Below are 21,766 nucleotides of genomic sequence, written 5' to 3'. Positions count from 1 at the left end.
CAGTGTTTATCGCAGCACTGTTTACAATAGCAAGGACATGGAAGCAACCCAGATGTCCATCAGCAGATGAATGAATAAGAAAGCTGTGGCACATATCCACAATGGAGTATTACTCAGCCATTAAAAAGAATACATTTGAATCAGTTCTAATGAGATGGATGGAACTGGAGCCTATTATACAGAGTGAAGTAAGCCAGAAAGAAAACACCAATACAGTATCAGTTCAGTTCAGTTGCTCAGTCGTGTCCGACTCTTTGTGACCCCATGAACTGCAGCACGCCAGGCCTCCCTGTCCATCACCAACTCCCAGAGTTCACTCAAACTCATGTCCATTAAGTCGGTGATGCCATCCAGCCATCTCATCCTCTGTCGTCCCCTTCTCCTCCTGCCCCCAGTCCCTCCCAGCATCAGAGTCTTTTCCAATGAGTCAACTCTTCGCCTGAGGTGGCCAAAGTACTGGAGTTTCAGCTTTAGCATCAGTCCTTCCAAAGAATACCCAGGGCTGATCTCCTTCAGAATGGACTGGTTGGATCTCCTTGCAGTCCAAGGGACTCTCGAGAGTCTTCTCCAACACCACAGTTCAAAAGCATCAGTTCGGCACTCAGCTTTCTTTACAGTCCAACTCTCACATCCATACATGACCACTGGAAAAACCATAGCCTTGACTAGACGGACTTTTGTTAGCAAAGTAATGTCTCTGATTTTCAATATGTTACCTAGGTTGGTCATAACTTTCCTTCCAAGGAGTAAGCGTGTTTTAATATCATGGCTGCAGTCACCATCTGCAGTGATTTTGGAGCCCCCAAAGATAAAGTCTACCACTGTTTCCACTGTTTCTCCATCTATTTGCCATGAAGTGATGGGACCAGATGCCATGATCTTATTTTTCTGAGTGTGGAGCTTTAAGCCAACTTTTTCACTCTCCTCTTTCACTTTCATCAAGAGGCTTTTGAGTTCCTCTTCACTTTCTGCCATAAGGGTGGTATCATCTGCATATCTGAGGTTATTGATATTTCTCCCAACAATCTTGATTCCAGCTTGTGTTTCTTCCAGCCGAGCGTTTCTCATGATGTACTCTGCATATAAGTTAAATAAGCAGGGTGACAATATACAGCCTTGGTGTACTCCTTTTCCCATTTGGAGCCAGTCTGTTGTTCCATGTCCAGTTCGAACTGTTGCCTCCTGACCTGCATATAGGTTTTTCAAGAGGCGGGTAAGGTGGTCTGGTATTCCCATCTCTTTCAGAATAATGCATATATATGGAATTTAGAAAGATGGTAATGATAACCCTGTATGTGAGACAGCAAAAGAGACACAGATGTATAGAACAGTCTTTTGGACTCTGCAGGAGATGGCGAGGGTAGGATAATTTGGGAGAATGCCATTGAAACATGTATATTATCATATGTGAAATGAATCGCCAGTCCAGGTTCAATGCATGATACAGGATGCTTGGGGCTGGTACACTGGGATGACCCAGAGGGATAGTATGGGGAGGGAGGTGGGAGGGGGTTCAGGATGGGGAACACATGTACACCTGTGCCGGATTCATGTCAATGTATGGCAAAACCAATATAATATTGTAAAGTAATTAGCCTCTAATTAAAATAAATTTATATTAAAAAAAGGAAGAGTTAAGACAAGTATATAATTTGCAATTTATATAAATTATAGAACGTAAAGTCTTATTGAATTGTAAATTTCCTACAGCTAGAACAAAAGGAAGGGGAATACAAGCTTGTATGAAATATGATTGATTATAATGAAAGAAATAGTTTTTATGACTACGATTGGTCCCTGTGAAATGTCCAGTCCAAGTCCCAGGTTCCTCGGTGCTTGCAGCAAGTTTCCAGATGTCCCATTGTTTAGGCCCAATCTGTTTATCAAGGACGATTCGAGGACGAGGGAGGGGGGCATTCCATCATCAAGCCACCCAAGAAGTCCTCTGTCATGGTAATGTTCCATTGTAGTATTAGTAACCTTCTATGCTATTTGAGTAACAAAATCACACACAGTGCTATTAATATAATCTGAGCAGTTAGATAACCGTATACCATGGAGTCCCCAATCAACAATTGTATGATTAGCCATAAACATTAATTTTCCTGATTTGGCCTGACATTTGTCTCAATGAACAAGAATATATTTAAAGCTCTTATTAGTAAACCCTTTGCATACTGTTCTTTGTTGTTTCCCTAATTCTTTCCCTAAAGTTTCAGTAGTATAAACATGGTTCATGGACAAAGAAAGGGCAGTAGATAATCCAAGCAATGTGTGGAAGTTCTTTTTTGGAGGCAGGACGAAAGCCCAAGTTTGTCGATTAACATTAATACATAATTTTATTGGGCCCATGCATAAAGGAAAGATTTCATAGCCTAGAAAAATGTTAATTAGTCTTCCTTCCTCCTCAGGATGAGAGGGCCCCTCCAAGCTCCAAGGAGGGGACATATGTGTTGAGTCATTAGTGGATACGATTAGTCCTATATCTGTCCATTCTGTAACCTACAATAAAAAGGGGGGTTAGGCCCCCCTATAAGCCCATTAAGTGTGATCAATCAAGTCAGCCTGAGCGGGGGAAGCAAAAGCAAGCAAAGCAAGCGCAGCGAAGAAAAATATTCTCAGGATTCCGAGGCGTTCCCTGTTGAGAAATCAGATTTTCAGTTTGATTAGTAAGGGTTTTTATCTGTCCCCAAGTAGGGAGATCATAAAGTTGGTGATGTCGAGTGTGGTTTTTTGCAAATTTTTAAAGCTGCCATGGCTTGTATTGGAATTTCTTCTTCTGGGGTTTTTGTTGTTTCATCTCTAGTTTGAATGTTGGGGGCCCCCTTAGGTTGAATCTTCTGAAGAGAAAGCCATATGAGTTCGTTGGATCCATCTGGAGAAATAGAAGTATACCCTTTTCCCTGTAAGATTAGTTTCTTAGATTTCCATTGATTAATCCGTCTTGATACCAAATGGGCAAAGGAAGGGAGGTGTCCTTCAATGTCTCGAAATGTTTTTCTGCTTTTGTCAAAATATCTCCTTGCAGTAAGTTTAAAAAATTTAAAATAAAGCTATATTAACAACAGTTATGGAGAAGGCGATGGCACCCCACTCCAGTACTCCTGCCTGGAAAATCCCACGGATGGAGGAACCTAGTAGGCTGCAGTCCATGGGGTCGCGAAGAGTCGGACACGACTGAGCGACTTCACTTTCACGTTTCACTTTCATGCACTGGAAAAGGAAATGGCAACCCACTCCAGTGTTCTTGCCTGGAGAATCCCAGGGACAGGGGAGCCTGGTGGGCTGCCGTCTATGGGGTTGCACAGAGTCTGACATGACTGCAGTTACTTAGCAGCAGTAGCAGCAGCAACAATAGTTATAGAAAAAAAGGAAAGCGATAATGATGAAAACATTTCTAGGAAATATTGTAGTACAAAAAAAATCATCTAGAGATCCGTTTGGGGACTGGTATTGTTTGTGGTTTTGAATTAATGGGTTGATTTCTTCCTCATTCAGTACATACATTTTTCTTGATATAAAAAGAAATGGGATCTGACTGTATTTTAAGTGGTTTGTGTTATTTGGGGCAAAGGATTAGGAGCAAACAGTCAAACATTTTTTCCTAAGTGAAATTACTGAAAAGCTGATGCAGAACAAGTTGACAAATTAAACGTTGCTCACATCCAAATACCTGACTTGTCCCTGGAAAAGAAATGCAGCCCAGTGGCTGTTGAATCTCTCTGTTCAGTGTGTTAAAGAAGATGATTGTATTTTCAAGACAGACTGGAAAAGAAGGTGAATATTTTGTATTTTTGATATTCTTAGGAACAAATAACTTACTTGGCAAATGGTGTCTTTTTTACGTTGTTTTTGTTTTGCATTGTAAAATAGGCAGTGAGGTTGATGTTATTTTAAGAATCTTACAGACTGGAAACAGAAATAAAGCTACATTAATGATAGTTATAGGCTTAAAGAATATACTGCATTAGAATCTAGTAAAGTCTGTTCTGGATAAGGGAGATAAAAGTGTTCCTGTGTATTTCTTATTTGATTTTTTACTTGCAGTTACAGTGTGTAATGTGTTTAATTATGTCTTCTGTTTGTGGATTACAAGGAATGTCTGTAATCTGTTTTAATAGAGAATGAATGTAAAAATTGTTTTAATTTGCTTAGAAATATAGGCAGGCCATTGTCTGTTTTTATAGAATTAGGTGTTCTCATTATCGCAAAGTAAGTTAATACGTGGGTTATAATATATTGTGTAGTTTCACCTCAGAGAGGTGTGGCCCATATAAAAGAATCATTTGTATCAATCGAGACATGTAAGAAGGAAGAGGAAGAACGTTCAGGGCAATGAGTTACATCCATTTGCCACAAAATTTTCTTTCATTTGTCATAAAACTTCTGTATTTTTTTTTATTCATTTTATTTGCCATTTCTTATATCTTTTTATTAAAAGCATATATCTTTTCTTTAGCAACTATTAAGTGTCTTGTATGTTAGCATTTTATAGATTGGTGAATATATTTATTATATTATATTTTATAATATATATTTATATTTATTAAGTCTAAAATCTCTTTAGTTTTTTAGTAATAAAAAATTTTTTGTAAGAGGAAGTTAGCGTTCAGTAATTCATGTTTTAAAATCTTACTTCATTTGGAAATGACCTAGCTATTTAATTAACTTTTACTATTTAGTTTAGTATAACTCCAGAAACTTAAGTTACCCCAATCCTAAGAGATTATTTTAGATGATTATAATAATAGATTATTCTATTAAAAATATAATTATTTTTAATAGTTTATCTAAAAGTTTTCATCTATGTATTTATATATATATAAAAAGAGTTACCTTTTTGTTGACAAATTTAGTTTACCTTAAACCTAGGCACAATAAAAGTATTATATAATGTTGATGACTTAAGACATGTCTTAAGTAGATTAGCAAATAATTATATTTAAATTATATTTATATTTAAATAAACATTGTATTTACTATTGAATATTTTTCAGTTCATGTGGACTTGAATTTAAATAGAGCTTATTAATTTCATATTATCGAAAAATAAAGACATATATTAAGACATAATTTTAGATAGACAGGCATAGTTTTCCGCTTGAAATTTAAAATATCTGTTTTTTTTTTTTTTTTTTTTGAGTTCCACCAATTTGTTTATGGCTGGAGTCCTAGATGGAGTGGGCTGCGTATCCCAAGGACATGATAAGAGTTAACTTTAGGTTTTTTCTTAGGCCTGTTTTTGTTTCCCAGGCAGAATTGGAGTTCCAAAAAAGTATTTTAACAAGTTAACCTTTTCCTAACTGCACATGTAAGAATCGGTTTTGCAATTTCAAAAAAGATTTTAACCAGTTTTCTCTGGAGTCTAAAGCAATCTTGTAAATCAGTAATAATAATGTGCCAATTTTGAGAAATAAGTAATAGGTAATGGGATCTCCGGTTGTAATGTATCCATAGGTTTCATAGATGCATTAACCTTTTTTAAGGTCTGTTAAGAGATGCCATTTGTTAGATTTTTTTTTTATAACAAAAAAAAGGCGAGTTCCAAGGAGAGCAAGATTCCTCAATATGTTTTAATTTAACTGTGTGTCTATAAGTTCTTTAGTAGCCTGTAATTTTTCTTTTGTAAGGGGCCATTGCTCTGCCCAAATAGGCTTGTCATTCTTCCAAGTTATTTTAATAATTGCTTTGTTTGTTAAATGAGCAGTGGTCCTTAGGAAAAATGTGGAATGTATATCTGAATTTGCCATAGCATAAGTAAGTCCCTTCCTATTAGATTAAGGGGCGCATCTATCACATAAGGTCTTAATGTTGCAGGCTGGCCTTTTGGTCCTTCATATGGGTAGATTTGAACATTTTGATAAATTTCTTGTACTTTGGTTTGAGAAATCCCTGCAGTTTGGCAAGAGATTTTTTTGTATAAGCCAGGATTTGGGCCATAAGTGTTTGGAAAAATAGTATTTCTGGATGTTGAGGGTTTGAGGGAAAAGATAGAATTTGCCCCTTGTTTTTGTTGTAGGGGACCTGGGGGGTCCCCTGTTTGGGGGGTCCCCTGTTTGGAGTTTCCTGGAATAGGTTTTCCTTCAATATCAAATTTAGATTTATAATCTTTGGCCCAATGCATTCCTCTACAGCAGCGAGGGCAAATTCTTGGAGGTTTTTTATTAGCCTTCTTAGGGCAGTCCCTTTTTAAATGGTTTTTATCTCCACATGTAAAGCATCCTTCATTTCCCTTTTTAAAGATAGCAGCCATTGTCTTAGCTAGCATTTGCATCTTTTAAGTTTCTGATCCTAAATTGTGACAAGCCTTCAAATAATCATAATAGTCCCAGACTCACGAATTGGAGCGATAGCTCTTAAACATTCCTGATTTGCATTCTCATAAGCAAGTAATTTCTCTAGCTGTTTCTTGGTTTCTTCTCCGATTACAGTATGAGAAATAGCAGTTTCTAATCTAGCTAAAAAATTAGCATAACTTTCATTAGGTTCTAACAAAGGAGAGACTTTTGGAGTTGCGCCTGTTGGCAGAGGAGGAGCATTTGGAGCAGCCGGGGCAGGGCTAGTAAGAAAATTTTGAAATATTTTATGTTGTTCTAATTGGGCCTTTTGTAAAGTTTTATCACCTACTTGATATTCATGCAATAAGTGTTCAGTCTGTTGTCAAATATCGTGAGGGCTAGAATTACCTTGAAATGGCAGAATTACAGCTTTCATGAGAGTCCATAGGGGCCAGAAATCAATTGGAATATTTTTTCCCTGCCTGGTGGCTTGCTCAACATTTTCTTTGACCTGGTGCCAAATTTCTAAATCAAAACTGCATTTATCAGGGAACCAAGGATTACATTTAACCATTGTTTGAAAGCAAGCCTCTATTCATTGACGTGAAACCAAAAATCCCTGCTTTAAACAAATGGTGAAGTAAAGTAGAGAAATAATGGGGCTTTCCAGCCATTTGACCCGTGTCTTAGTACTTACCAACTTCAATAGGCCCTGACCTCAATAAGCCTGGAGTCACTCCATCCAAAATGCCACGTATACCAGTGTCCATGTTCTGGGTGCCACTTGTTGGGGTCCTTTAATGGACTGGAACCTGGTGGTCTGGAGTCCACGATAAGAAAGTGAAAGAGAGAGAGCCGGAGGGAGGGAGAGAGAGAGAGGAAGAAAGAAAGAAAGACACGGGGACCCAAGCTCTGATGGAGCAAAGGTGCTTTAATGATCTTTCTGTGAGTATATATAGGCTGTTGTACAAGAAACTTCTTTCAACAATGATAAAGATCAGAAAACCAAACATATAGCAACTGTTACCAAGGGAGCAAGGGATTAATAATGGTCACAAGGTCAGGAGACAATCCATATTTCAAGAAAGGGGATCGAGACTAAGCAGTTTTGCCGTTAAGAGAATGTTTACTGAAGGAGATTCAAGCCTGTCTCACATAATGACCTCAGTCCTGGGAGCAGCTTGCTGTTCCACTAGTTTCTGACAACAGAAAACTGATAGGGAACAGAGGATTTATGAGAAACAGCACGTAGGAATCCTCCTGATAAACATTCCCTGACACCGTGAAGTGATGGGACTAGATACCATGATCTTAGTTTTCTGAATGTTGAGCTTTAAGTCAACTCTTCACTCTCCTCTTTCATCAAGAGGCCTTTTAGTTCCTCTTCACTTTCTGCCATAAGGGTGGTGTCATCTGCATATCAGGTTATTGATATTTCTCCCGGCAATATTGATTCCAGCTTGTGCTTCCTCTAGCCCAGCGTTTCTCATGATGTACTCTGCATAGAAGTTAAATAAGCAGGGTGACAATATACAGCCTTGACGTACTCCTTTTCCTATTTGGAACCAGTCTGTTGTTCCATGTCCAGTTCTAACTGTTGCTTCCTGACCTGCATACAGGTTTCTCAAGAGGCAGGTCAGGTGGTCTGGTAGTCCCATCTCTTTCAGAATTTTCCAAAGTTTATTGTGATCCACATAGTCAAAGGCTTTGGCATAGTCAATAAAGCAGAAATAGATGTTTTTCTGAAACTCTCTTGCTTTTTCGATGATCCAGTGGATGTTGGCAATTTGATCTCTGGTTCCTCTGCCTTTTCTAAAACCAGCTTGAACATCTGGAAGCTCACGGTTTGCGTATTGCTGAAGCCTGGCTTGGAGAATTTTGAGCATTACTTTACTAGCATGCGAGATGAGTGCAATTGTGCAGTAGTTTGAGCATTCTTTGGCATTGCCTTTCTTTGGGATTCTTCCCCTTATGTTGCTGATTTGCTAAAGAGAGACTAAGTTGGATATTCTAATGAGCCACAAGGTAACATCTAACAATATACCTGTACATGGTTGCTGTTGTTCAGTTGCTAAGTTATGTCTGACCCTTTGCAACTCCATGAACTGTAGTTCATGGGCTTCCCTGTTCTTCACTATCTCCTGGAGTTTGTGCAAACTCATGTCTATTGAGTCAGTGATGCTATCTAACCATTTCATCCTCTGCTGCTCCCTTCTCCTCCTGTTTTCAGTCTTTCCCAACATCAGGGTCTTTTCCAATGAGTCAGTTCTTCACATCAGGTGGCCAAAGTACTGGAGCTTCAGCTTCAGCATCAGTCCTTCCAATGAATATTCAGGGTTGACTTCCTTTAGGACTGACTGGTTTGATCTCCTTGCTGTCAAAGGGGCTCTCAATTTGAGTCTTCTCCAGCACCATAGTTCAAAAGCATCAATTCTTCGGCACTCGGCCTTCTTTACAGTCCAACTCTCTCATCCGTATGTGACTACTGGAAAAACCGTAGTTTTGACTATATGGACTTTCGTCAGTAAAGTGATGTCTCTGCTTTTCAACACACTGTCTAGGTTGTCAGCTTTTCTTCCAAGGAGCAAGCATCTTTTAATTCCGTGGCTGCAGTCACTGTCTGCAGTGATTTTGGAGCCCAAGAAGATAAAATCTGTCACTGTTTCCCCCTTTTCCCCATCTATTTACCATGAAGTGATGGGGCCAGATACCATGATGTTAGTTTTTTGAATGTTGAGTTTTAAGCCAACATTTTCATTCTCCTCTTTCACCCTCATCAAATATATACATGTATAATGAAATCTAACTAAAATTTAATCTGGTGGAGCATCAACTTTATTATAAAGATGAGAGGGTATATGATCACTTTAATTCCTATCGCCATTTTTTTTTTTTCCACAAGGGCAATCAAGAGTCAGTTACTTAAACTGGTGTGTCAAATCCTAAATGCCCATAACAGCCAAGAAAATGGCTTAGCAATCCTCCATCAAGCTCTGATTTTTCTTCCAGACAGCTAGAATCAACAGTGACACCCTCCCCTGAAAACTTAAAAAACTTACTTGTGTCCAGAACGCGGATGCCGATGGGGGCCGACTCCTCCTCGGTCAGCCGGTACCATTCCTTTTGAGGGCTGGGCAGCCACTCCTCCACACGGCAGGAGTAGTTACCCGTGTCCCGGGGGCTGGCCTGCAGCACGGTGAGCCGGTAGAGGAGCGGGGAGAGCATCTGAAAGCGAAGCCTGCCCTCCCAGGGGCTACCCTCTGGGCCAAAGACGGCATCTGCACCCACGCTCAGCAGGGCTGTCCGCTCTGTGGGGTCCTCTTCCTCCTCTTCATCCACCTCCACTTCTTCCTCCTCCTCTTCCTCCCCATCTTCTGGGCCAGGGCTACCTCTTTTTCCTCCAGCTTTAGTCCTCAGGGAGTACCAGGCCACGGCGAAGCGGGAGTCCTGGCTGGAGCGAGACACGATGCTACAGTCCAGCTGGAAAGCTGCCTTCTCGAACACCGTGGCATTGGGGACCACTGTGTCCACCTGAAGGGCAGCATCTGGGGGAGACGAGGCTGTTTTAGTTTCTGCTCAAAACAACTAAATGTCCACCATTAAATATGTTTTAGGAATGCAGTAACATACAAGAGAGTTCCATGCCTCTATTGAAAGGAATGAGGGGGCATTGTATACAGAGAGGAGGAAGGAAATTCAAGAAAAACTGTTAGAGTACGGCTCACTGTGTACTCCACACATCACTCTGCAGAAGAAAATGTGTGTGTGCGCTCAGATGCTCAGTTATGTCTGACTCTCTGTGACCCCACGGTCTGTAGCCTGCCAGGCTCCTCTGTCCATGGGATTTCCCAAGCAAGAACACTGCAGTGAGTTGCCGTTTCCTACTCCAGGGGATCTTCCTGACCCAGGGATCATACCCGCATTCTCTTGAATCTCCTGCACTGGCAGGTAGGTTTCTTTACCACTAGCACCACCTGGGAAGCCCCATGGAAGAAAATAGAAAATACATTTTATTTCATTTGCTTGGAATATCTGTGGAAGAATTCACAAGGAGCTGGTAACATGGATGCTTATAGGAATCCAGAGGGAGAGGGGCACATTTTTCACTGTGACCCCTTGTAGTGGTTGAATAGATTTCTGCCCAGAGTCATGTCCATCTGGACTCTCTGAATTTCCTTAATTGGAAATAGGATCTTTGCCGACATACTTAGTTAAGATGTGCTCATAACTGATTTGGGGCAGGCCTACATTTCAGGAGAGAAGAGGGCACACAGAGACACATGGAGAAGGACATAGAAAGGCAGAGACAGAATAGAATGATGTAGCCACAAGCCGGGGAACACGGGGCCATGAGAAGCTGAAAGAGACAAGGAAGGACTCTTCCCTGGGAACTTCAGGGGAGCAGGGCCCTGATAACACCTTGATTTCACCCTTCCAGCCTCCACAACTATGAGAGAACAGATTTCTGTTGTTTGAAGCTACGAAGTTTGTGCTAATCTGTTATGATGGCCCTTGGAAATGAATTCACCCCCTTAGCAGCTTTTGAATTTAAACTGTGCATGTTGGTTGTTGGCTACAACACAGGAAACCCAAGGAGGTAAACATTCTCTAAGGACTAAAGCCAAGCAACAGACAATACACCTGAAAGGGCTCCTTACCCTGAGTATGGAATCCCCAGGAGGATAACATGGACAGTGTCCTCTCAATGGATGTAGGAGATGCAGTCCAACCACTAAGAGATAACTGAACAAGTCGTATCCCACAGACGCCACCAGACGGCTCTATCTGCTTCTTTTGCAGGTTTGGGCTCTCTAGGGTAGGTTCTAAACGTGTAATTCATTCCCTACCTCCTCCCTTTGGCTCTGTTTATGAAATGCTCGTGCAAGATGCCAATGTAGCATCAACAAAAATAGACCGAATCGGATTCTACTTGGATGATGACCAAATAGGAGCCTTTCCCAAGTATTGTCCTGGGCTTTCAATGAATTGGCTGAATTGGCTTGCAGGTGAACACAAAGCAGGTTACCGCCACTTCTTTGGGGCTCTGCTAAGCCCCTCCACATTCCTCTCTGCACATCTGGAATCTCGTGTGCACCACTAGACACAAAGCTTAGGAAGCAGCTATAGGTGATGGACATGGTGCATCAACCCAGCTATCACCAGGGATGCGTTGTGGGGCAAGGTGGGGAGTGGGTGATGGTGGTGGCAGGAAACGCTGGAGGGGCCAGAGGGCAGAAAGTGGCAGGACAGGAAATAGGTTGGCAGGCAACTCAAACTGTCTCACTCATCAGCTTATCCCTCCAGGGAACACAGCTGATGTGCCAACAGAAAAAGGCTGTGCTGGCCCAAGTGAGGCATTGGACCCATCATGGCAAGGTGGTAAGGGGCTGTGAACATTCAGTTCCCCAGAAGGGCCTCTTCCACCTAGTCTCCCTTTCTGTCTTCTAGTCTAAGGCTCACAATTTTTCGGAGCCCCTTCAAGGGGCTTCCCCGGTAGCTCAGAAGGTAAAGAATCTACATGCAATGCAGGAGACCCAGGTTTGATCCCTGGGTCTGGAAGATCCCCTGGAGAAGAGAATGGCTACCCACTCTAGTATTTTGCCTGGAGAATCCATGGACACAGGAGCCTGGAGGGGACTAACACTCAAATGCCTTGTTTACGTTAATCACTCAACACAAGATTTTTGAATAAAATTAATTTTCACCTTCCCACAAGCCCAGTCCCCTTAACATGCCTCTTTACCAACTTGGTTTTCTGCATCTGTCCCCTTGTAGAAGAGGCGAAACCATCTCCCCGGTCAGCCTTTAACACTCTTTCCTTACTTTCCCATGCTTAAGCTACAAGTAAAAAGTTTGTCCCTGCCCCTCCCAGAGGTCACGCTGATACTTCCAAGCTTGACCTAGACCGGTGACTCTGATCTGTGGTCCCCCCTCTGGGGGAGGAATGTGGTTTCCCCTCTCCCCTGGTGAACCAAACACAACTACTAATCTATTCAGCAATAGTCCCACCCTGAAGAAGCACAAGCTAGAATCAAGATTGCCGGGAGAAATATCAATAACCTCAGATATGCAGATGACACCACCCTTATGGCAGAAAATGAAGAGGAACTAAAAAGCCTCTTGATGAAAGTGAAAAAGGAGAGTGAAAAATTTGGCTTAAAGCTCCACATTCAGAAAACGAAGATCATGGCATCTGGTCCCATCACTTCATGGGAAATAGATGGAGAAACAGTGGAAACAGTGGCAGACTTTATTTTTTGGGGCTCCAAAATCACTGCAGATGGTGACTGCAGCCATGAAATTAAAAGACGCTTACTCCTTGGAAGGAAAGTTATGACCAACCTAGATAGCATATTCAAAAGCAGAGACATTACTTTGCCAACAAAGGTCCGTCTCATCAAGGCTATGGTTTTTCCTGTGGTCATGTATGGATGTGAGAGTTGGACTGTGAGGAAAGCTGAGCGATGAAGAATTGATGCTTTTGAACTGTGGTGTTGGAGAAGACTCTTGAGAGTCCCTTGGATTGCAAGGAGATCCAACCAGTCCATTCTGAAGGAGATCAGCCCTGGGTGTTCTTTGGAAGGACTGATGCTAAAGCTGAAACTCTAATCCTTTGGCTACCTCATGCGAAGAGTTGACTCATTGGAAAAGACTCTGGTGTTGAGAGGGATTGGGGGCAGGAGGAGGGGACGACAGAGGATGAGATGGCTGGATGGCATCACCGACTTAATGGACATGAGTTTGGGTGAACTCTGGGAGTTGGTGATGGACAGGGAGGCCTGGCGTGCTGCAATTCATGGGGTCGCAAAGAGTCGGACACGACTGAGCAACTGATCTGAACTGAGTTCCTTCAGTTTCCATATTTCATAAGCAATGCAAGGCGATTCTTAACTCTTAGACCTCTTTTATTTCCAGTCTTTTATATGTTCAACTTATATCAGAAAAAAAAGCTCTGAGGTACATCTACATAAAGAATCTTAGGCAAGCAGTAAAAATGGTGGTCATGAAATGCTTTCAATGACATAGGGAAAGGCTCACAAAAGAATGCTGGGGCCGGGGGGCAGGAGCCACATGAAACAGTAAGATGCTGACTTCATTTAGAGAGAGAGACACACACAGAGGGAATATGAAGATATGTTGTTTACTCGTAAGCTGTGTCTGACTCTTTGTGACCTCATGGTCACAAAGCCCACCAGGCTCCTCTGTCCATGGAATTCTCCAGGCAAGAATTATTGGAGTGGGTTGCCATTTCTTTCTCCAGAGGATCTTCCCGACCTAGGGATTGAACCTGCATCTTCTGCCTTGGCAGGCAGGTTCCTTACCACTGACCCACCAGGGAAGTCCATGAAGATATACAGTGAGGTTATAGACTTTTTTTTTTTTTTTGGCCACACCATGCGGCAGGATCTCAGTTCTCCCACCAGGTATCGAACCAGCGCCCCCTGCAGTAGGAGCTCGGAGACTTAACCACGGGACTGCCAAGAAAGTCCCTACAGATAATTTTTTATTTCAAAACTGTATTTTTCTATTTTCCAAATGCTTTGTTATTAGTATGATCACCTTATATAATCGGAGAAGGAAGGGAGGCAGGCAGGCAGGCAGCTGGTTGATCCGGGCTACTCAACTGGCTAAACAGGAGGTGGACTCGAGGCTGCAGACTTAGGGGCCACACTGAGCACACAGGGTGGCAGGAAGGAAACCCAGGCAACCATTCGGTCTGCCCAACACACTGGCAGCGTGACACTTCTCTTTAGGCTTCAGTTCTCTCCAGAGTAAAACCTACACTCAGGGCCCTGGTGAGGACTGAACATGAACTGCCCCCCTGTGGCTGGGAGGGACGCAGCTGGCTGCCTCCTCCCATGCCGCCTGGGGCCTCATGTGGGGATCTACAAAACGGGTGGGAGGAGGAGGGAGATGGTGTTCAGCTGCTGCATCTACCATTTGTCTTTGGGGAAAGACATGCAGCACACTCAAGGCAAGGGGGAAAGGGGAAGAAAGCTCATGGGAAATACGTCTCAAAGCAGAGGCAATTCCCTCTCCAGCTTAGGCAAGACAGGAGGACAGAGATAATGTCCTCTTCTGTAACAAAGGCTGTATCTTCTTGCTGAAGTGTGTGCCATGATGTGTGGGGCGGGCATAATTGTGAGGCTCCAGGATTCCACCAACAAAAAGAGCTGCTCTTCTTAGATGTGAAAGCATTATGAAAGCTTCCCTTGGTGCCAGTGACCACAAACAGAACCCTGGGATGCTGAGAACATAAGACAAAACATTCCTCTGGATACAGGTCCCAGTGCATTTCTGTCCCATGTCCTTCAGGGGACTGTCCTTAACTGACCTGTGGTCTGATAGGGATGAGTGATGACATGGTGTTTCAGAGGACACAGGAATCCTGCACATCTTTGCTTTAATTATGTGTTTTAATATAGAACAATAATTCTACCCAGTAATTATGCACATTTGGGCACTTTAGAACCAACAATAAAGAAAAGCATGAGGCTGCACAGAATAGTCATTAGCACCAATAAAATTATTAGGAAGTGAGAGTGTAAAGGCTACAGCTACTTCATTTTCTATTTAAATCATATGAATCAATTCTTTTCCACTGAAAATCCACAAACTGAATTTTCAGAACCACATGATTATACTGTTTCAAGATTTTTGCCACCTGTCTGAATCTGAATGTATTCTTTGAAAAGAAAATATTCTACTCTGTATATGGGCTTCCCTGTGGCTCAGTAAATAAAGTATCCACTTGCAATGCAGGAGACTGCCTACAATAAGGGTTAGATCCCTGGGTTGGGAAGATCCCCTGGAAAAGAAAATGGCAACCCACTCTGGTATTCTTGCCCGGAAAATCCCATGGACAGAGGTCCATGGGGTCCCAAGAGTCGGACACGACTGAAACAGTTGAGCACTGCTCTGTATAACAGGCTCTAAATTCATCCACTTCACCAGAGCTGACTCAAATGAAGTAAGTCAGAAAGAGAAAAACAAGTGTTATATATTAATACATATCTATGGAATCTAGAAAAATGGTATTGATGAACCTATCTGCAGGGCAGAAATAGAGATGGCAACCTAGAGAACAGACTTTGGACACAGCGGGAAAAGAAGAGGGTGGGACGAATTGAGAGAGGAACATTGAACAGACATTACCATATGTAAAACAGGTAAGCTAATGGGAAATTGCTATATAACACCGGGAACTCAAGCCAGTGCTCTGTGACAACCTGGAGGGGAGGGATGGGTGACGGGTAAGAGGGAGGTTCAAGAGGGAGGGGACACAGGTACACCTATGGCTGATCCATGCTGTTGTATGGCAGAAGCCAACACAATAACGTAAAGCAACTATCCTCCAATTAAAAATAAATTTTAAAAAATATTCCAGGCTCTGGAATAAGTGACAAATGTTATTCTAGTTAAGAAATGGAATCACCTTAGGCCAAAGCCAGATGTGCAGTTTTTCACTCACTGGGGGAAAAAAAGATCTCAGACACTTGTGAGTGCGCGTGTAAAACGTAAATGCTCATACATTTAACTGCAAGTAACTAATTAATTGTATTAATTAACAATGAGTTCATTTTGAAATTAATTTTATGCAACACATAAACTATCACAGAGGGGAACCACCAAAGGGAGGGCAGGCCTGGGGAGGTTAACTCTCACCTGGTCGAGTGACGCGAACAGCCATCTGGCCAGCGGTGTCCTCAGCCTGTTTGTACCACATGCCACTGGGGCTGGGCAGCCACTCCTCCACACGGCAGCTGTAGGTGCCGCTGTCCTGCACAGCCACGTTCTGGATGAAGAGCCGGTACACGCCCGGGGAAGGGCTCTCCAAGTGCAGCCGGCCCTTCAGGTTGTTCTTGGCTGCCTGCTCTCCGTAGTGGAAGGTGGCATCGCGACTCAGGCGGGCCACGGTCTCCCGCTCTGGCTGGTTGGGCTTCCACACAAACCATTCCACCAGCAGCTGTGAGGCTGCGCTCGTGCGGTTCAGGACCACGCACTCCAGCTGCACCTGCCGCGTCTCCAGAACCGACAGGTTGCCCTGCTCTTGGCTGAGCTTCAGGCGGCTATCTGCATAAGTGAGGAAAGAGAAGTTGCCAAACAGAAAACAACAAGCCACTTGCACGCAACCTTTCCCCGTGGACGTGAGTGCATGCCTTCCAAAGACAGGAGGACAGCAGCAGGCTCACGCGTGCACCCTGAACACTCTGAGTTCTTGATCATGGGTCTGAGTTCCTGAGTTTCAAGGAATTTGGTGTTACAGTAGCAGCTGCCCCCAAATTTATAAACCTCATAGATTCAGATGCTTAGGAGAGGACAAGCATGCACGGTAGATGACTCCACGTCCAAGTGACAGCAGAGCATGAGGAGCGTGGACAACTGGAGGGGGTGGCAGAGCAGAGATGGAAAGGGCATGGTGAGAACCCTGCTGGAAGTAACAGCAAATTTTTAAAACTGACCACATTATGGCTAGAATATGCTGAGCCATCAACCTCAGAAGAACAGTAGGGGAAAGCCAATTTAATATGTACACCAGTTGGTCCTAAGAATTGCAGTTCTTACTTTCTCTACCAAAAAAAACAAAAAAACAAAAAGACCATAAGGGTTTCCTCTCAAGATGGGAGCAGAACTGATCTAACATCAGTAAAGAAAAGACTGATACGGATGGCGGTTTGAAACCTCAGCCAATCAGATTGTTCTCCGGAGAAAAAGGTCATTAAACATAGTATGCTTTGATGGCATCCTTACAATTTCAAAAGGGCCCAAAAAGCCTCTTTGGACTAGAGGGGTTAAAAAGCTATGAAACTGTAAATGCACAGAAGCCCCTGGAAAGAACACCTCCTGAGTCAGGGAGGGGGAAGAACTTTCACTTTTCACTTTTCCACTTCAACACAGTCACAATATTTTATAAGGCACATTTATTCCACTTTTGTAATAAAAGTTCAAAAAATTTAAAAAAACTGAAATTTATATATTTTTTTGAAATTATATTTTAAATAACCAATCTCTGAAAATATATACATAGTCTCGTTGTCTCAGGATTGAAAGATTATTTTCTCCTTTGTGCTTTTTTAGTATTTTCCAAAAGTTCTATGAGTGTATGCTTTCTTATTAAGGCGAGTAGGGGGTACTGGAAGAAGTAGGGAAGGGGAAAAAAAGAAAAACATACAAACTAAAAATCTCAACTCGGGACTTCCCTGGTGGCCCAGTGGTAAAGATTTCACCTTCCAATGCAGGGGGTGCTGGTTCCACCCCTGCTTGGGGAGCTAAGATTCCACATGCCTCGTGACCGAACAACAAGAATGCAAACAACAGAAAACAATACTGTAACAAATTCAATAAAGACTTTAAAAATGGCCCACATCAAAAAAAAATTTTTTTAATCCAACTGAAAAAGGGGAACGTGTTGTTTTAATCTGTGTCCTGTGAGTTTTCTGTTTATAGTGTTAATATTCCCCACAAACAGAGATTTCACTAGCTGTGTTTTGACAAGGATCCTTACAGCCCTTGTGCCCCAGTTAGCTTGCTGCTGAGAGTCTGTAATCCCCAACAGGGAAATTCCCTTGATAAATTTAGGCTGTAACCAAGAACTTCTCAGTTTCAGCACAAATGAGAAAAGGGAAAGGCGGAATGATGACTAAGAGGAAACACATGGGGGCGGGGAGGGGTGAACATGACCTCCCAGTGGGGAAAATGGTCAGAACTGAAAACAGACACGAAGAACAGAAACCCAGGAGGACATCTGCAGGCCTAATGGCAAGCTTCAGGTCTCAAAAGCCCCAGGGACTGGCCTGAAGGCAGGGCATAGGTCACTGGAAATACCAACAGGAATCGTTTAGACTGGAGCTTCCTGTTTTATGCCTCAGAAGCGGTGGACCATGAGGTAGATGAGAATCCCAGGATCAGGGTGGTCTGACAAATGCAGTATCCTGAGGAAAGGAGGGGACCAGCCCCGTGGCATTCAGCCTGGGCCAGGCCACATATGGACTTCTGCATCTGCTTCCAGAACAAACTTTTATGGAGGTCTCCTGGGAGACAAGCCGTGAGAATAGCATGGTGAGGATAACAGGACCTGTGCTCACTCACGGGGCTTTCCGCCTACTGACTCTGAATATATAAATAGTAAACAAGTAACACATAATAACTGATGATAAATGAATGTCCACAGGTATAAATATGAACAGGCAGTTCATAATGACTTATATACAAAGAGCTGTTTCAGGTCGTGACGTGCTCTGAAGAGGCTGGAGAAAGGAGACATGGAGAGATCGTTGTTGTTCAGTCGCTAAGTCGCGTCTGACTCTTAGCGATCCCGTGGACTGCAGCACACCAGGATTCCCTGTCCTTCACTGTCTCGTGTTTCATGTGCAAACATGAGTTTGAGCAAACTCATGTCCATTGTGTCAACGATGCCATCGAACCATCTCATCCTTTGTTGTCCCCTTCTCCCCCTGCCCTCAAACTTTCCCAGCATCAGGGTCTTTTCCAGTGAGTGATTAGGGTGTCATTTTAGTTAAAAGGAGCTAGGAATGCCTGAGGAAGAATGCAATAGATGGACATCTATGGTTAACATGTTCTAGGGTGAGAGAATAACAAGCACAAAGGCCCTAGGGTGTCAGGGAAAGCAACCATTCATTCCTTATTCAACCAATATTTACTAAGGGTGTCATGCCAGTGGCTGGAGATCCAAAGGCACAGCACCTGTCCTCTAAGGGCTTACAGTATAGTGGAGAAGAAACGAAAACAATTATTATACTATGCATTTTCTATGGAACCCCTGGTGACATAGGAGAAACCAGGGAAGGCTTCCTGGAGGAGGTGCTGAGTGAAGTCTTAGGAATGGAGTAAAGACGGGAGAAGCGACAGGGGAGGTGCACTCCAGGAGAGAGCAGTGTAAGCAAAGGAATAGGGTGGCAACGCAGCATCCCACAGCCCATTGGGAACCACAGACTGTGGTAACACTGAACTATAGGGCATGCAGGAATGAGGGATGGAGAGGGAGCTTAAGGCCACATTACGTGAAAAGCACAAAGAACTAGAACTTTTCAACAAGGAGAAGGGGCTCCCTCACATATTTGAAAGGGTATGACTCAGACTAATCTTGGGTTGTTCTGGGGCAGACCTAACACCTGAGAGGGAAATTACAGGGAAGGGGACTTTCTAAGGACCAGGGCCACCCAGAAGTGGAACCAAGTGGGGCGGAGGCAGTCAGCGCTCCCTCCATGGAAGTGCGCCAGCGGAGGTCAGACACGGCTACCAGGGAGCAGAGTATAAACAGGATAAAGGTTACACTTACAGGATCTGAGAGGGGTCAAGGGGTGATTCAATTCGCAGGGGAAGGGCTCATTCCTGGGCTGGGATTGGGTGAAAAGGAAGAAGGGGGAAGCAGAGGAAGGAAACCAGAAAATCCCTTCCAGGCAGGAATCCTGGGTATGGAGCTGGCACCAGCCTGAGATCCGGGAGCACCAGGGACCCTGCCTTGCTGCACCTTGTGACCCCCATCTGTCGCTTGGGCTTTTCCCTGGTGAAGATGCTGTCTACAATAGCAGAGTCAAGAACACGTCTCTGAGTTTGCCATCAGTACCGGGACCCAGGAGGTAAAGTGGGCGGGCCCGCAGCGTGCTAGGATGACACTCTGCCACACTCACATCCAGCATGAGCCCCGCAGAGCCTGCCGCCCCCAGGCAGTCTCTCTGCCCTCAGCCCACTGCCCGGGGCTGCACCCCTGCTCTTACCTGGCCGCTTCACAGTGACCTCCGTGCGCCCTGAAACCTCCTCTGCCAGCTTGTACCAGGCATAGTTGGGGCTCAGCAGCCACTCTTCCACATGGCAGTAGTAGCTGCCGCTGTCGCTGACCTCGGCTCTCTGGACAGTGAGGCTGAACAGACCCCCGGACACGTGCCTCTCAAACTGCAGCCTGGCTCTCAGGCCCTCCTCCTCGGCATAGGTGCCATACTCAAAGGCGGAGTTGTGGGTGGTTTTGAGGATGAGCTTGCCGTCAGCGTCCGAGGGCTTGTGAACATACCAGAGCACAGCGAAGTGGGAGTTCTGGCTGGTCTGGGACTTGACTGAGCAGTTCAGCTGGATGGGCCTGTTTTCCACCAGGGTGAGGGTCCGCTTTGATTTGCTCACCTGCAAATTGGTCACTGCAAAGCAAAAGGGGGCGCTTTAGCAGAATCACCACATACTCCTGGAAATGTGGTCTGTCCCAGGTCCTGCCTCCAGGTTCCCCGTCTAGCACAGTTCCTAGAGGACCCAATACTGATGGGCTTCCCTCAAAGCATGGCTCAGCATAAGGACAGCAGCACGGACCCCATCTCATCCCAAACAGCCTCTGCCTTCCTCTGCCTTGCCTCGCCTCCAGCTCAGGTCCTCACTGTCTCTCCTGGCTGCTAACCCCATCACAGAGCCTCCAGGGAGATGCGGCAAACACACACACCTGCCCATAGCATTTTCCTGCTGAAGAAGTTTAACAGCTTCCAACCGCTCATATTGTTTAGAGTATGCCCGCTCCATGTCCCTCATGAGGCTAAAGGTAGGGGTGATCTGAAGAATAAGATGGTCCTGCCTGGGAATGGTCTCATCACTGCACCCCGAGATTTGGGCTTCAGAGAGAACTCACTCACTCACTGTTTTCTGGGATACGTGAGTGAATGAGTGGGTGAGTGGGTGAATGAATGAGAGTGAGCTGGAGAAATATGGTAGCAGTTGGTGGGAGGATGCTGGGGTGCTCTTTCTGGGGTAGGAGGAAGGAGAAGGTGGAGACGAAAATGATGAACAATGGGACAGAACAGAGCCAACTCCAGCCTCCCCTTCCCCTCTCTCCTGATCTACCCTACCTAATTAATTACCGTGCTCTCCTTTAAAGTGGCAAGAAGCCACGGTCTAATGAAATATATCTTATGAAGGTAATTGGAGATCTCACCCACTTCATCATTATTATACTTGGCTCTGCTTCCCCTACTCACACCATCCTCCCCTTACTGAAAAAGAGGGGGGGAGAAAAATCACAATTTCGAGTTTCCCTTAGGGAGCTAAAAGTAAAAGCATCATTTTACCCTCACCCTTCTCTTTATACTTTGTGTGTTGAGGACCAAATCAGCTAAGAAAGAAACTCAGGACAAGGCACAGACCCTGATAGGGAGAGCAAGCTGGGCTTCCTCCAATGAGTCTGCCCAGAGGGATGGCCAGGGCAGGTTGGCCTGGGCCTGTCTCCAGCATCCCTGCCGATCAGTCTCTTGATCCAGACACAGGACTGAGTCCACTGGTCATGCCTGGGTCTCTTCTGTCAGCTCCAGCTGGCTGGTTCTCTTAGAGCTGAGAGTGGAAAGGCAGGATCAAGGTCCAAGTCCCATGCCCCAAGGCAACTGAAACTTTTGAAAGCTCCAGACTGTCACCTGGACACCCAGATAAGCCACACACAAAGGTTCTGAGTGACTGAAAGGATTCAGCAAGCTAAGTACAGCAGAGACCGGTACACAATA

The 21,766-nt window shown here is 44.1% G+C and overlaps 1 protein-coding gene across 1 annotated transcript in view; it reads right to left on the bottom strand.

Annotated features, from left to right (window-relative positions):
* Positions 1-21,766, bottom strand: part of IGSF3 (immunoglobulin superfamily member 3) — a 129,374-nt gene that overhangs the window by 13,144 nt on the left and 94,464 nt on the right. The window contains exons 8-10 of the mRNA XM_055584621.1: positions 20,018-20,428; positions 15,945-16,352; positions 9,338-9,823 (exon numbers count right to left, since the gene is read on the bottom strand). Coding sequence (XP_055440596.1) covers positions 9,338-9,823; positions 15,945-16,352; positions 20,018-20,428 — 1,305 coding nt within the window. The remainder of the gene's footprint in view (positions 1-9,337; positions 9,824-15,944; positions 16,353-20,017; positions 20,429-21,766) is intronic.

This window comes from Bubalus kerabau, chromosome 6 (assembly GCF_029407905.1).
Source record: "Bubalus kerabau isolate K-KA32 ecotype Philippines breed swamp buffalo chromosome 6, PCC_UOA_SB_1v2, whole genome shotgun sequence".
NCBI lineage: Eukaryota > Metazoa > Chordata > Mammalia > Artiodactyla > Bovidae > Bubalus > Bubalus kerabau.
This window is presented reverse-complemented; position numbering and strand designations above follow the sequence as displayed.